General features: G+C 38.4%; 2 protein-coding genes across 3 annotated transcripts; one reads left to right on the top strand and one right to left on the bottom strand.

Annotated features, from left to right (window-relative positions):
• Window positions 2391-8197, top strand: LOC104766836 (protein phosphatase 2C and cyclic nucleotide-binding/kinase domain-containing protein). 2 transcript variants are annotated; one of them, XM_010490803.2, is made up of 15 exons: window positions 2391-3458; window positions 4050-4602; window positions 4694-4825; window positions 4911-5141; window positions 5239-5364; window positions 5459-5521; window positions 5590-5672; window positions 5767-5998; window positions 6084-6400; window positions 6494-6581; window positions 6650-6997; window positions 7089-7154; window positions 7235-7356; window positions 7444-7600; window positions 7691-8197. In XM_010490803.2, exons 1-15 carry the CDS (start codon window positions 2932-2934, stop codon window positions 7934-7936), a joined length of 3291 nt encoding a protein of 1096 aa, XP_010489105.1. In that variant the 5' UTR covers window positions 2391-2931; the 3' UTR covers window positions 7937-8197. The 2 variants fall into 2 exon arrangements, with proteins under 2 accessions (XP_010489105.1, XP_019096966.1); XM_019241421.1 differs by having other exon boundaries at window positions 2391-3316; window positions 3908-4602; window positions 7691-8003.
• Window positions 8910-10142, bottom strand: LOC104766837 (putative RING-H2 finger protein ATL12). Its single transcript, XM_010490804.1, has one exon. It carries the CDS (start codon window positions 10140-10142, stop codon window positions 8973-8975), a length of 1170 nt encoding a protein of 389 aa, XP_010489106.1. The 3' UTR covers window positions 8910-8972.

Genomic DNA, 11195 nt, shown 5'->3' on the forward strand with positions numbered 1-11195 from the left:
CGACAAACCCTAAATCGAAACCCATCTAAAAAACAACAGAAGAAGAGAGAGGAGGAGGAGATTAGTCGGAGAAGGGATGAGAGGAGGAGTAGACTAACTTGAGAAGGGATGGGAGGAGGAGTAGACACCGGAGAAGAGATGAGAGGAGGAGTAGACAACCGGAGAAAGGATTAGACAACCGGAGAAGAATGAAATCGGAAGAAGAAGAGAAGTTTTTAGGGTTTGTCGGCTGCGGGTGTTGGTTTGAGCTTCGCTCAAACTAGGTTTTTTACTTATATAGGAAATTAATGGCGTCGCAATTCCAACGCAAAATTTGCGAGGGATTTACTAGAGTCCCTCGCAAAAGCATCGCAAACAATAATTAATATAAATTTTCTTATTTAGAGTTTTTTGCGACCAATTTGCGAGGGAACGTAGCAAATCCCTCGCAAAATCTTTAGGGTTTAGGATTTGCAATTGTCATTAGTGCCCTATCTTATATTATAAATATTGAATTATATCAATTTAATAATTATTAGTAATGTAATTAGTCTTAAAGGTTAAGGTTCAAGGGTTTAGGGTTGTTATTTGCGAGGGAATTGCTATGTATTGAGTCTTTTGCAATGGATTTGCGACGAACTTGCTATGGCTCTAGCAAATCAGTCGCAAATTTGTCGCAAACCTTCAATATCTAATTTGCAAAAACCATCAAAATAATTGTAACAAATTAGTCAAATTAACTTTCAAGTATATTATAAGGTCCAATGGTGTCATCATACTCTTTTCTATCATCAAACTTTCCAAAATTGTCCAATTTTGCATCTTACTCTAAACATGATGATGTTCTACACTATATCACATATATGTTCAATACATTGAGACAAATTTTTGCCAAATTGTCCAATTCTCTAACAATTTTGTGTTGCACTGCTATCTTTGATTAATAGTTTTGGATTCATCTTTTTTAATCATTAATAGTAATGTAATAAGTCTTTAGGGTTTAGGGTTTAGGGTTAAGGGTTTAAAGTTTTTTTTGCGAGGGAATTGCTATGTTTTGAGTCCTTTGCAATGGATTTGCGACGCATTTGCTATGGCTCTAGCAAATCAGTCGCAAATTTGTCGCAAACCTTGAATATCTAATTTGTAAAAACCATCAAAATAATGTTAAAAATTAGTAAATTCACCTTATGAACACATTCAAATGTATTTCAGAATAATTCTATTAAGTTTTGTAATATTTATAAAAACTTATTATCCTAACTTTGCAATGGATTTGCTATGGCTTTCGCAAATCACTCGCAACTCCATAGCAAATTTGCTATGGAGTTTGTTCTCGCAAAATCGTCGCAATGTTGAGATGGATTTGCGAGGAAAGGGACCTTCCCAGCGAATTTGTCGTAAATGCGTCGCAAATGAGCAGCGGATTTGCGACGACTGAATTCCTCGCAAATTTGCGAGGGATGTGCTATGGTTTTTTATTTCCTAGTAAATTCCTCGCAAATCTATCGCAAATTTGCGAGAGCTGTACTCCGTCGCAATGTGTCCTCGCAAAAAGCTTGTTTTCTTGTAGTGGTTAGGTAATTATACTTAGTATAATTATTGCATTGTTGTGTGCTTGTGTGATTGTTTATTGATATAACATCGCGATGGTATAGCCGTGATGTTGGATGTTAGGTCGCATTGCCGTTATGTTGTCCTATTGCTAATGCTATATTATTGTTTGTTTGTTTGTTAGATACTATTGTTGCATGAATAGTAGATTGTGCATGAGAGTATAGTAGCATATTTGATGCTTTCCAAAGGCCGTACTACTTATCTAATCAGTTTATGTATTTTCTAGTTATAGTTTTAGGTTAAGGTTAAAGTATTATCTGAATAGCAAAAAACTAAGTTTAACTATCAAGTTAGACCCTAATTTTGACTCTTTAGAATTTAGTTATACTATTAACCATGTTCACTAGGATTGAACTGAAATTTCGTAAAATTAAATAAAAAAATTTTTGAAAAAAATTTAGTAAAATCTAAACATATTTCGAAATTGAACTAAATTCTTTAATAATTTCATAATATTAACCAAAAAAAAAAAAAAAAAAAAACTGAATAACCCCATAAGTCAAACTACTTTGAATTACCATAAGACCTATATAATTTATTTTGGTTTTTTTAATTGGGATCCCTTTTTGTTTTGGTTAACTAGTCTAAATCCTGAATTATCCAAACCCAAACCCAAACCTGACATGAATATCCTAATGGGAGACCTAATTGTTGTTGATAAAATACAAATTGTCATCAATCTAATAAAGCTGTCTTTTATCCAAATCACTCTTCAGCTATTCGATTGGTTGTAACACTTACACAACAACAAACTCACCAAATATATTTTTAAAAGAAAAAGAAAAAAACAAACTCATTCATTATTTTTAGTTAGCCAAAAAAAAAACTCCAAAAATCCAATATTATAATTTATTATCCTTCATTGGTCTCGCAGCAACGGTTCTTACTTGATGAAGTAGAGTCAGTAGATCGATAGAGAGAGAGAGAGAGAGAGAGACCTTGTGTGTTCTGTGTGCTCCCACAATCAATCTAACTTCTTCCGTTTCAATTTTTCAGTTATCTTCGCAATCTCTTTTTCCAATGATTCGTTAGAAAAGTTTTGTAATCTTCCGATTCCATGTGTTTTTTTTTCCCAAATCTGTGTGAATAATCATCAATCAATCAATCAATTCTCCGTTAGATATTTTTTTTTTCTTTCCTCGGGAAAATTTTGTAACTTTCGAGGAAAGTGATGACAAAGCCCGAGTCTTTGAAGAGAAAAGAAACTGCTTTGGACTTCCGTTACTGAGATAAATAACAAAAAATCTCAATGATTCATTGAGCGAGCAAGCTTATCTTACTACTACTAAGGGGTTTTAGTTTTGTGGTTCTCTTCTTCTTCATCTCTCTCTCTGAGTGATGGGTTGTGCTTATTCCAAAACTTGCATTGGTCAGATTTGCGCCACGAAAGAGAATAGTATCAGGCAAGCTCATCATCAACAAGCTCCGTCGAGAGGCGGCGGCGTGAGAGCTGCGACTGCTACTGCGGCGGCGACGACTGAGGAGGATAATCCGGTGTTTAATCTCTCTTCAGATGCGGTGGATGACGACGACGAAATCCATCAGCTGAGTTTGACTAGAGACCAGGAATGGGGGATCACTCGTCTTTCTAGGGTTTCTTCTCAATTTCTACCGCCGGATGGGTCTAGGGTTGTCAAGGTTCCTTCTTGCGACTACGAATTGAGATACTCATTTCTCTCTCAGAGAGGGTATTACCCTGATGCTCTCGATAAGGCTAATCAAGATAGCTTCGCCATCCACACGCCCTTTGGGAGCAACTCCGATGATCATTTCTTTGGGGTTTTTGATGGCCACGGTGAGTTTGGTGCGCAGTGCTCGCAGTTTGTGAAGCGGAGGCTCTGCGAGAATCTTCTTAGACATGGTAGGTTCCGTGTAGATCCTGCAGAGGCTTGTAATTCGTCCTTCTTGACCACGAACTCTCAGCTGCATGCTGATATTGTTGATGATAGTATGAGTGGGACAACTGCGATTACGGTTATGGTTAGAGGGAGGACGATTTATGTGGCCAATGCGGGTGACTCCAGGGCGGTTTTAGCTGAGAGAAGAGATGGTGATCTTGTTGCTGTTGATTTGTCTATTGACCAGACTCCTTTTAGATCCGATGAGCTTGAAAGGGTTAAGCTTTGCGGAGCTAGAGTTCTTACTCTTGATCAGATTGAAGGCTTGAAAAACCCTGATTTTCAGTGTTGGGGTACTGAGGAAGATGATGATGGAGATCCTCCTAGACTTTGGATTCCCAATGGAATGTATCCTGGAACTGCTTTTACCAGGAGTATTGGCNATTACCCTGATGCTCTCGATAAGGCTAATCAAGATAGCTTCGCCATCCACACGCCCTTTGGGAGCAACTCCGATGATCATTTCTTTGGGGTTTTTGATGGCCACGGTGAGTTTGGTGCGCAGTGCTCGCAGTTTGTGAAGCGGAGGCTCTGCGAGAATCTTCTTAGACATGGTAGGTTCCGTGTAGATCCTGCAGAGGCTTGTAATTCGTCCTTCTTGACCACGAACTCTCAGCTGCATGCTGATATTGTTGATGATAGTATGAGTGGGACAACTGCGATTACGGTTATGGTTAGAGGGAGGACGATTTATGTGGCCAATGCGGGTGACTCCAGGGCGGTTTTAGCTGAGAGAAGAGATGGTGATCTTGTTGCTGTTGATTTGTCTATTGACCAGACTCCTTTTAGATCCGATGAGCTTGAAAGGGTTAAGCTTTGCGGAGCTAGAGTTCTTACTCTTGATCAGATTGAAGGCTTGAAAAACCCTGATTTTCAGTGTTGGGGTACTGAGGAAGATGATGATGGAGATCCTCCTAGACTTTGGATTCCCAATGGAATGTATCCTGGAACTGCTTTTACCAGGAGTATTGGCGATTCTATTGCAGAGACTATTGGTGTTGTTGCTAACCCTGAGATTGCTGTTGTTGAGCTCACACCGGATAATCCTTTCTTTGTGATTGCTAGTGATGGTGTCTTTGAGTTCATCTCTAGTCAAACTGTGGTTGACATGGTAAGGTATTCTTCCCTCCGCAGTCTTGCTCATTATACATTTCAAAGTAGAGGAAGAAGTCTCACAGAATTTGAATGTTTTCTTTTTTCAGGTTGCAAAGCATAAGGATCCTCGAGATGCTTGTGCTGCAATTGTTGCTGAATCATATAGGCTATGGCTACAGTATGAAACTCGGACAGATGATATAACCATCATTGTCGTCCACATTAATGGGCTAAAAGATGTAAGGAAAGCTTCTGTTTGTAGGCTGTATATCATCTTTCTTGTCTTTGTTGATAGCTGAGGCTAGATTTGAAATCTTTCGATAGGATGCTCCTCGGCAATTGTCAAGTACTGGAACTCTAATGCAGCCTCCTATTCCCCAAGTTGTGGAGCTTACTGGTTCGGAATCTCCCTCCACCTTTGGATGGAATTCTAAAAACCAACGTGTGAGGCATGATCTATCTCGAGCTAGAATACGTGCCATTGAGAGTTCACTAGAGAATGGACATGCTTGGGTTCCTCCGTCTCCAGCCCATAGAAAAACCTGGGAAGAAGAAGTAAGAGTGCTTGTCTGCTTCACATTTGCTCAACCAATCGGGAATGCCTTGAGTCATTCTTAACTTTAAAGGCTAAAAGCTGAATTTTCTCATGCAGGCACACATTGAGCGGGTGTTGTGTGACCATTTCCTCTTCAGGAAACTCACTGATTCTCAGTGCCAGGTTTTGTTGGATTGCATGCAAAGGCTTGAAGCTAATCCAGGGGATGTTGTTGTGAAACAGGTCGAAACATATTCCTCATAAATCACAGATTCTGCAACAAATATCCATCAGTAAACATATGATATCATTTTATCTCTGGTTTGTTCTCTTGCAGGGTGGTGAAGGGGACTGCTTCTACGTTGTAGGTAGTGGCGAATTTGAGGTCTTGGCAACTCAGGTTTGTTCTATAGTAACTCTATTTGACTTGTGAGCAGCTTTGAGAATTGTTATCACTGTGAATATTAGGATGAAAAGAACGGCGAGGTTCCTAGGATCTTGCAGCGTTATACAGCTGAGAAACAATCATCATTCGGTGAACTTGCCTTGATGTGGGTTCTCTGCACTTTTCTTATTAGAAATTATCTTCTTCAGGAGATGAATTCTCTGTCTAATTCAGTTTCTTGCAATATATGATGGTGCTAGGCATAACAAGCCGCTTCAATCTTCTGTACGTGCTGTGGATCACGGAACATTGTGGGCCTTAAAAAGAGAGGATTTTAGAGGAATTCTGATGTCTGAGTTTTCAAACTTAGCATCCTTGAAGCTTCTTCGTTCTGTTGATCTTCTTTCCCGTCTTACAATTTTGCAACTAAGCCATGTTGCAGAGTCTCTTTCCGAAGCTTGCTTCTCTGATGGACAAACAATAGTTACCAAGGTGAAGTTAGTTTTGCATTTTGTGAAGATAAATAAATTATTTTTCCCAACAGATTCTTACTCAATACTTTTTCTTGAATGTATAGGACGAAAAACTTCAGGGTTTGTATGTTATCCAGAAGGGAGTCGTGAGAATTACTTTCGGTACAGAGGTGTTGGAGAGTCAAAACGTTTCAAGCCTTAAAACTGAAATCACTAAAGAATATGAGAATGCTGAAATTGGAACAGAAGTCTCCATAGAAAAGCAAGAAGGAAGTTACTTTGGTGAATGGGCACTTCTTGGTGAACTCAAAGATTCCTTAAGTGTGGTCGCCATTGGCGATGTGGTCTGTGTGATTTTAACAAAAGAAAATTTCGAGTCAGCGGTGGGCCCTCTGATCAATCTTACAGATGACAGTCACAAGTATGATACTACAATCTTCTTTCATGCTTGTTTTTGAGTTTAGCTCGTATGCTTCATTGGTGGAATGATTTCATGTAATGTTCTTTTGTCTAGGTCAAGACATTCTTCATTTGATCTGTCCAAGGAATCTGCAAAAGTTACTGATACCACAGCTCTTGCTAAAGCCACCCTTGCTGACCTGGTAAGTAGTATTACTTCACATATATCATACACATTTCTTCTCGGTTCACACATTTTTGGTTTATTTAGGAATGGACGACATGCTTGAGTTCAACAGACTGCAGTGAGATTGGGCTCGTGCATTTGAAAGATAAAGATAATTTGCTTAGCTTGAAAAGATTTTCAAAGCAAAAGGTGAAAAAGTTAGGTAAAGAGGCACAAGTCTTGAGAGAGCGGAATCTGATGAAGAACGTAATAAAAGCCTCAACTTTTGTTCCCGAGATCTTGTGCACTTGTGTCGATGAAACATTTGCAGCCATCTTACTGAATGCTACTCTTGCTTGTCCTATATCTTCTCTTCTTAACTCCCCACTTGACGAGTCATCTGCCCGTTTCATTACTGCCTCACTTGTGTCTGTCTTAGAAGATATACACAAGGTTAAAACTTTTTGTCTAACATCTCCAGTTATTTCTAAGATTTCATGGTCTTATCAAATGAAACTCAGTCTTTTGCTTTTGGAATTTGTAGAACGAGATTCTCTTCAGAGGTTCATCCCCCGAGTTACTGATGTTGGATCAATCCGGATATCTACAGGTCTGTGTTGCCTTACATGGTTCTTTCGATTTCATATATCCATTTCCACCAGATCATAATTTTTAATCTCTTTATTTTAGGTTGTAGACTTCAGATTCGCCAAGAAACTATCCGGGGAACGGACATTTACAATCTGCGGAAATGCAGATTATTTGGCCCCAGAAATTGTTCAAGGGAAAGGCCATGGTTTTGCAGCTGACTGGTATTGATTTCCCTCTGTTCCTCATGTTTTTCATTTCCGGCATAATATTTGAAGATATGTAACCTTTACTCGTGCTGGTTAAAAAAGGTGGGCTCTTGGAGTTTTGATCTACTATATGCTAGAAGGAGAAATGCCATTCGGGTCATGGAGAGAAAACGAGCTAGACACCTTTCAGAAGATTGCAAAAGGCCAACTAACTTTTCCTCGAGCTCTAAGCTCAGAAGCGGAAGATCTCATCGCCAAGGTATCATCTTTAAGTTCCAATTTCACATCTATTAAAACTAGAAATCTCCGGTTTTCATTTTCTTACCCGTATCTTAAAACTTTTGTGTAGTTGCTTGAAGTTGATGAAAACCTGCGGTTTGGGAGCCAAGGAGGTCCTGAATCGATCAAGAAACATCCCTGGTTCAATGGACTTAAATGGGAAGCTATTAGTAACCGTGAATTTCAAGTTCCTCAAGAGATAATGTCGCGTATTCATCACCATTTAGAGAATGACACCGTTCTCCCCCTAGAAACTGCCCAATCGCTCGACACAACAGATGATAAAGATGCTCGAAATTGGCTTGAAGAATGGTAAGAGACTTGAAACAAAACCGCAGCTCTTTTTGCCCGCTTCTATTCAATTCAAATTTATGTGCTTGTAAACAGTCATTGATGCTGAAAACAAGGGAGCCTATGAATCTTAAAACCATGATTCATGAGAAAGTTTAGGATCTTTTGATTGTGGTGTAAATAGGTGTATATGTTTAGATAATGGCTGAAGAAGATCATTCACCAATCACCTCCAAGTTTTTGTATTTGTCTGACTTCTTTTTCTGATGGGCTCTGGCTTTATAGAGAGAGTTCTCTCTTTTGTGGCGGCGTAGTCTAAATGATTTCGAACATGGAGAAGCAATATTAACTACATACAGTTCAATACAATGAATTTAAGGTTTAAACCAGAGAAAAAGTATATTCCATGAAATTAAACTCCGATAAATCTTAAAGTTGAATTGTTTTTTTTTCTGAAGTCAGCAATGTGTTTTTCGTAAATATGAATGCTAAATAAGATTGTATTTAGTGCCATTACTTTGCTGAAGTTAACAAAATTGTTTATTTCCGAAATCTGACCATAGATTCGGACTTAACTAGTATTTCGAGAAGTTGACTGTAAATTTGGAAAAATACAAAACTCGGTGGCTGATCATGCTATATTTTAGAGTGGACTTATAACAGAAAAAATGCCATTAGTGGCGTACATGTTTTCTTACTTTTAGTAGGCTTCACATTTTTCGTGTTAGTTTTTAAACTATTTTATACTACTTTGTTGTTATACTTTTTACCCCCTCAAATTCATCTCAACCAACGTGTATCACACATCATTTTTGATCTCAAAACGTGGGTAAGTTTATTTCTTATAAGTTTTTTGCAAGTCTACTACAATTCACATGTAAAAAACAGATGTTGCCCTAATTCAAGTTGACCGACCAGATAGTCCACGAAGAGTATTTGCAGATAGTGAAACCAAATCCGGAACCATTACGAGTTTATACATAAAGTGAACCCTAAAGCCAAAACCACCCTTAAAATCAACTACTATGAAAATATTTGCAAATTGTCAAGGGTGAAAGAAACTATACATTAAGATTTTGGCGTGCCGTCGTGTTTAGTTCATTCCCTTTCTCTCTGTTAACAAACCACTGTGCCGTTCTTCTAGAGATCGGCAACCACAACCGCCGTCTTCTTTCCTCCGTCGTGGCAGTAACTGCGTAACTCTGCGACGTGGACGCGGTTGAACCGCTGTAGCTTCCTCCAACCACGTTTTCTCTAGGAACAGTCATGATCTCAGACACCGTTCTTCTCGATGAGTATTTGGTCTTCAACACTCTCTTCATTTCCATATCTTCATTTTCCCGCAAGTTACCTCTCTGCACTCGATCCATCAACGAGAGTCTGTCGCTTGACATCGAGTTCAGCATCTCGGATGTCAAAAACGTCAAATCCGACGAAGTGACGTTACTCCAACGGTTCTTAAACACGACATCTGAAACGACGATCCTGTGATTGAACTTGTGCATAGCTTTCTTCTCCTCGATGTCCTCGTTTCCTTGTCGCTCAAGAAACAACGATTTCTTTAGAATCTTCCGGAAACTGCTGAATCTAGAAGACCCATCACTAGTTCCTTCTTCTCGTTCGATGTAAATCTCCAATCCCGAGTCTTCTTCTTCTCTTGTCTGAGATTGGTTCACCATCCTAAGACTATTGTTGCTATTGCCCAAAACAGAGAGATCGTCTTCAATATTGACTCTGTTTCTACACAAAGGACACGTGGCGTGCTGCTCAAGCCACTCATCGATGCACCCAATGTGGAAAGCGTGTTTGCATTTAGGCAAAAGCCTAAGAATCTCAACGTCTTCGAATTTAGACAAACAAACAGAACATTCAAGCCCTTGTTTCAACCCTTTTAAAGCAGAGAAACTGAAAAAGGGAAGAGATTCGATTGCTGTCTTGTCGAGACCAGAGAATCGAGAGGATCGATTGAAAAGCCCTTGCCAGATACGTTCGTGTCGTCTTCTCTCTCCTTCACTCTCGGTCTCTGATCGGAGATCGTTGTTGAAGCATTTGGCGTAGACGAGGAGAACGAACGTGAGAGTGAAGACAATGGAGAAAACTCCGGTGATGATGGCTAAGCTCGGCTTGAAGAGGTCGCTTGTTGCGTACGGGTCAGGAGGAGATTGAGCAGAGACATAGTCCAAGAAGATGAAGAAGAAGAAGAGTATGGAGATTTCTTGTGGTGAATTCATCGTTTGAGGATGATTCGAAAAAAAGACAAATGTAAAAGTCGTATTTATGAATTTTGGAGAGAGAGAGATGTTCAACGTGACATGACATCATTATTGATCTCATTGAGAGGCATGTATAATTCTGTGAAAGGAAATAAAATAGTATGTGGAATAATACTACTATATATGGGTCCATGGGTGTATAGTTGTAGAGGAACTATTATATAAAATCTATAGGTTCTGGTTAATTAATTAATTAAGGATTGGAACGAAGGAAAAGATTAACGAATATGAATTGAATATATAGATACTTGTTATAAACCACTTTACGGATAGACTCATATACGGCCCGTACATGGCCCGTGTCTGTCCAAGGCCATAAGGCCCATCGGCCTTATCCTTTTATCTAGGTCGGTTTAGTGTTCCTAATGTAATTGGGCTTTACCCTTGACTATATATATGTAACTTCGAGTTTGATCAATGAATAAGAAGAATAAGAGAATTCCTTCTTTCCGTTCTCTAGTTTACAACAATACTACCATATATGAAAAATTTCTTGACTTTGAATTGGGGAGTTTTTTTTTTTTGGTCAACTGAATTATATTAGATATATGGTTTGAAACACCAATTGATTACATACAAAGTATTGAGATCTCCTTAACAAGAAACCTTCCCCCCTAAAAACCAACTGATAAACTAGACTAAACTAGACTTTGAATTGGGGAGTTAATAACCTATTTTGGTGTGATTTACCACATATGTATTTTTAATTAAAAAAAACTTGTAGTCAAATCACCGATAAATTTATCTTGAGAATTTAATTTTATGTTCATGTATATATAACAAATAAATTAGATAAAGTATTCAGTAAATAATGTTGATAGTATTTTGTATTAACTATTTTGATGTTGGTAAAAAAAAAATCTACATGAGTTTTTTTACGCAGGTTTTATACTAGATATCTACCACCACAAGCTTCAATTTCTAAAAAGCTAGTTTAGTGCTCCAAATAGTTTGAAAGATCTAAAAGTTTTGTCTAGTTTTTGATTTTTTTTTTTTTTTTTTTTTTTTTTT

Source organism: Camelina sativa, chromosome 19 (genome assembly GCF_000633955.1).
Source record: "Camelina sativa cultivar DH55 chromosome 19, Cs, whole genome shotgun sequence".
NCBI lineage: Eukaryota > Viridiplantae > Streptophyta > Magnoliopsida > Brassicales > Brassicaceae > Camelina > Camelina sativa.

Bases quoted from the DNA above. Each gene is read 5' to 3' on its own strand.
- LOC104766836 (XM_010490803.2), top strand. From the start codon at position 2,932: ATGGGTTGTGCTTATTCCAAAACTTGCATTGGTCAGATTTGCGCCACG. The intron at 3,459-4,049 runs GTTCCGTGTAGA...TAGACATGGTAG, and splicing joins AATCTTCTTAGACATGGTAG to GTTCCGTGTAGATCCTGCAG. The intron at 5,999-6,083 runs GTGAAGTTAGTT...TTGAATGTATAG, and splicing joins GACAAACAATAGTTACCAAG to GACGAAAAACTTCAGGGTTT.
- LOC104766837 (XM_010490804.1), bottom strand. From the start codon at position 10,142: ATGAATTCACCACAAGAAATCTCCATACTCTTCTTCTTCTTCATCTTC.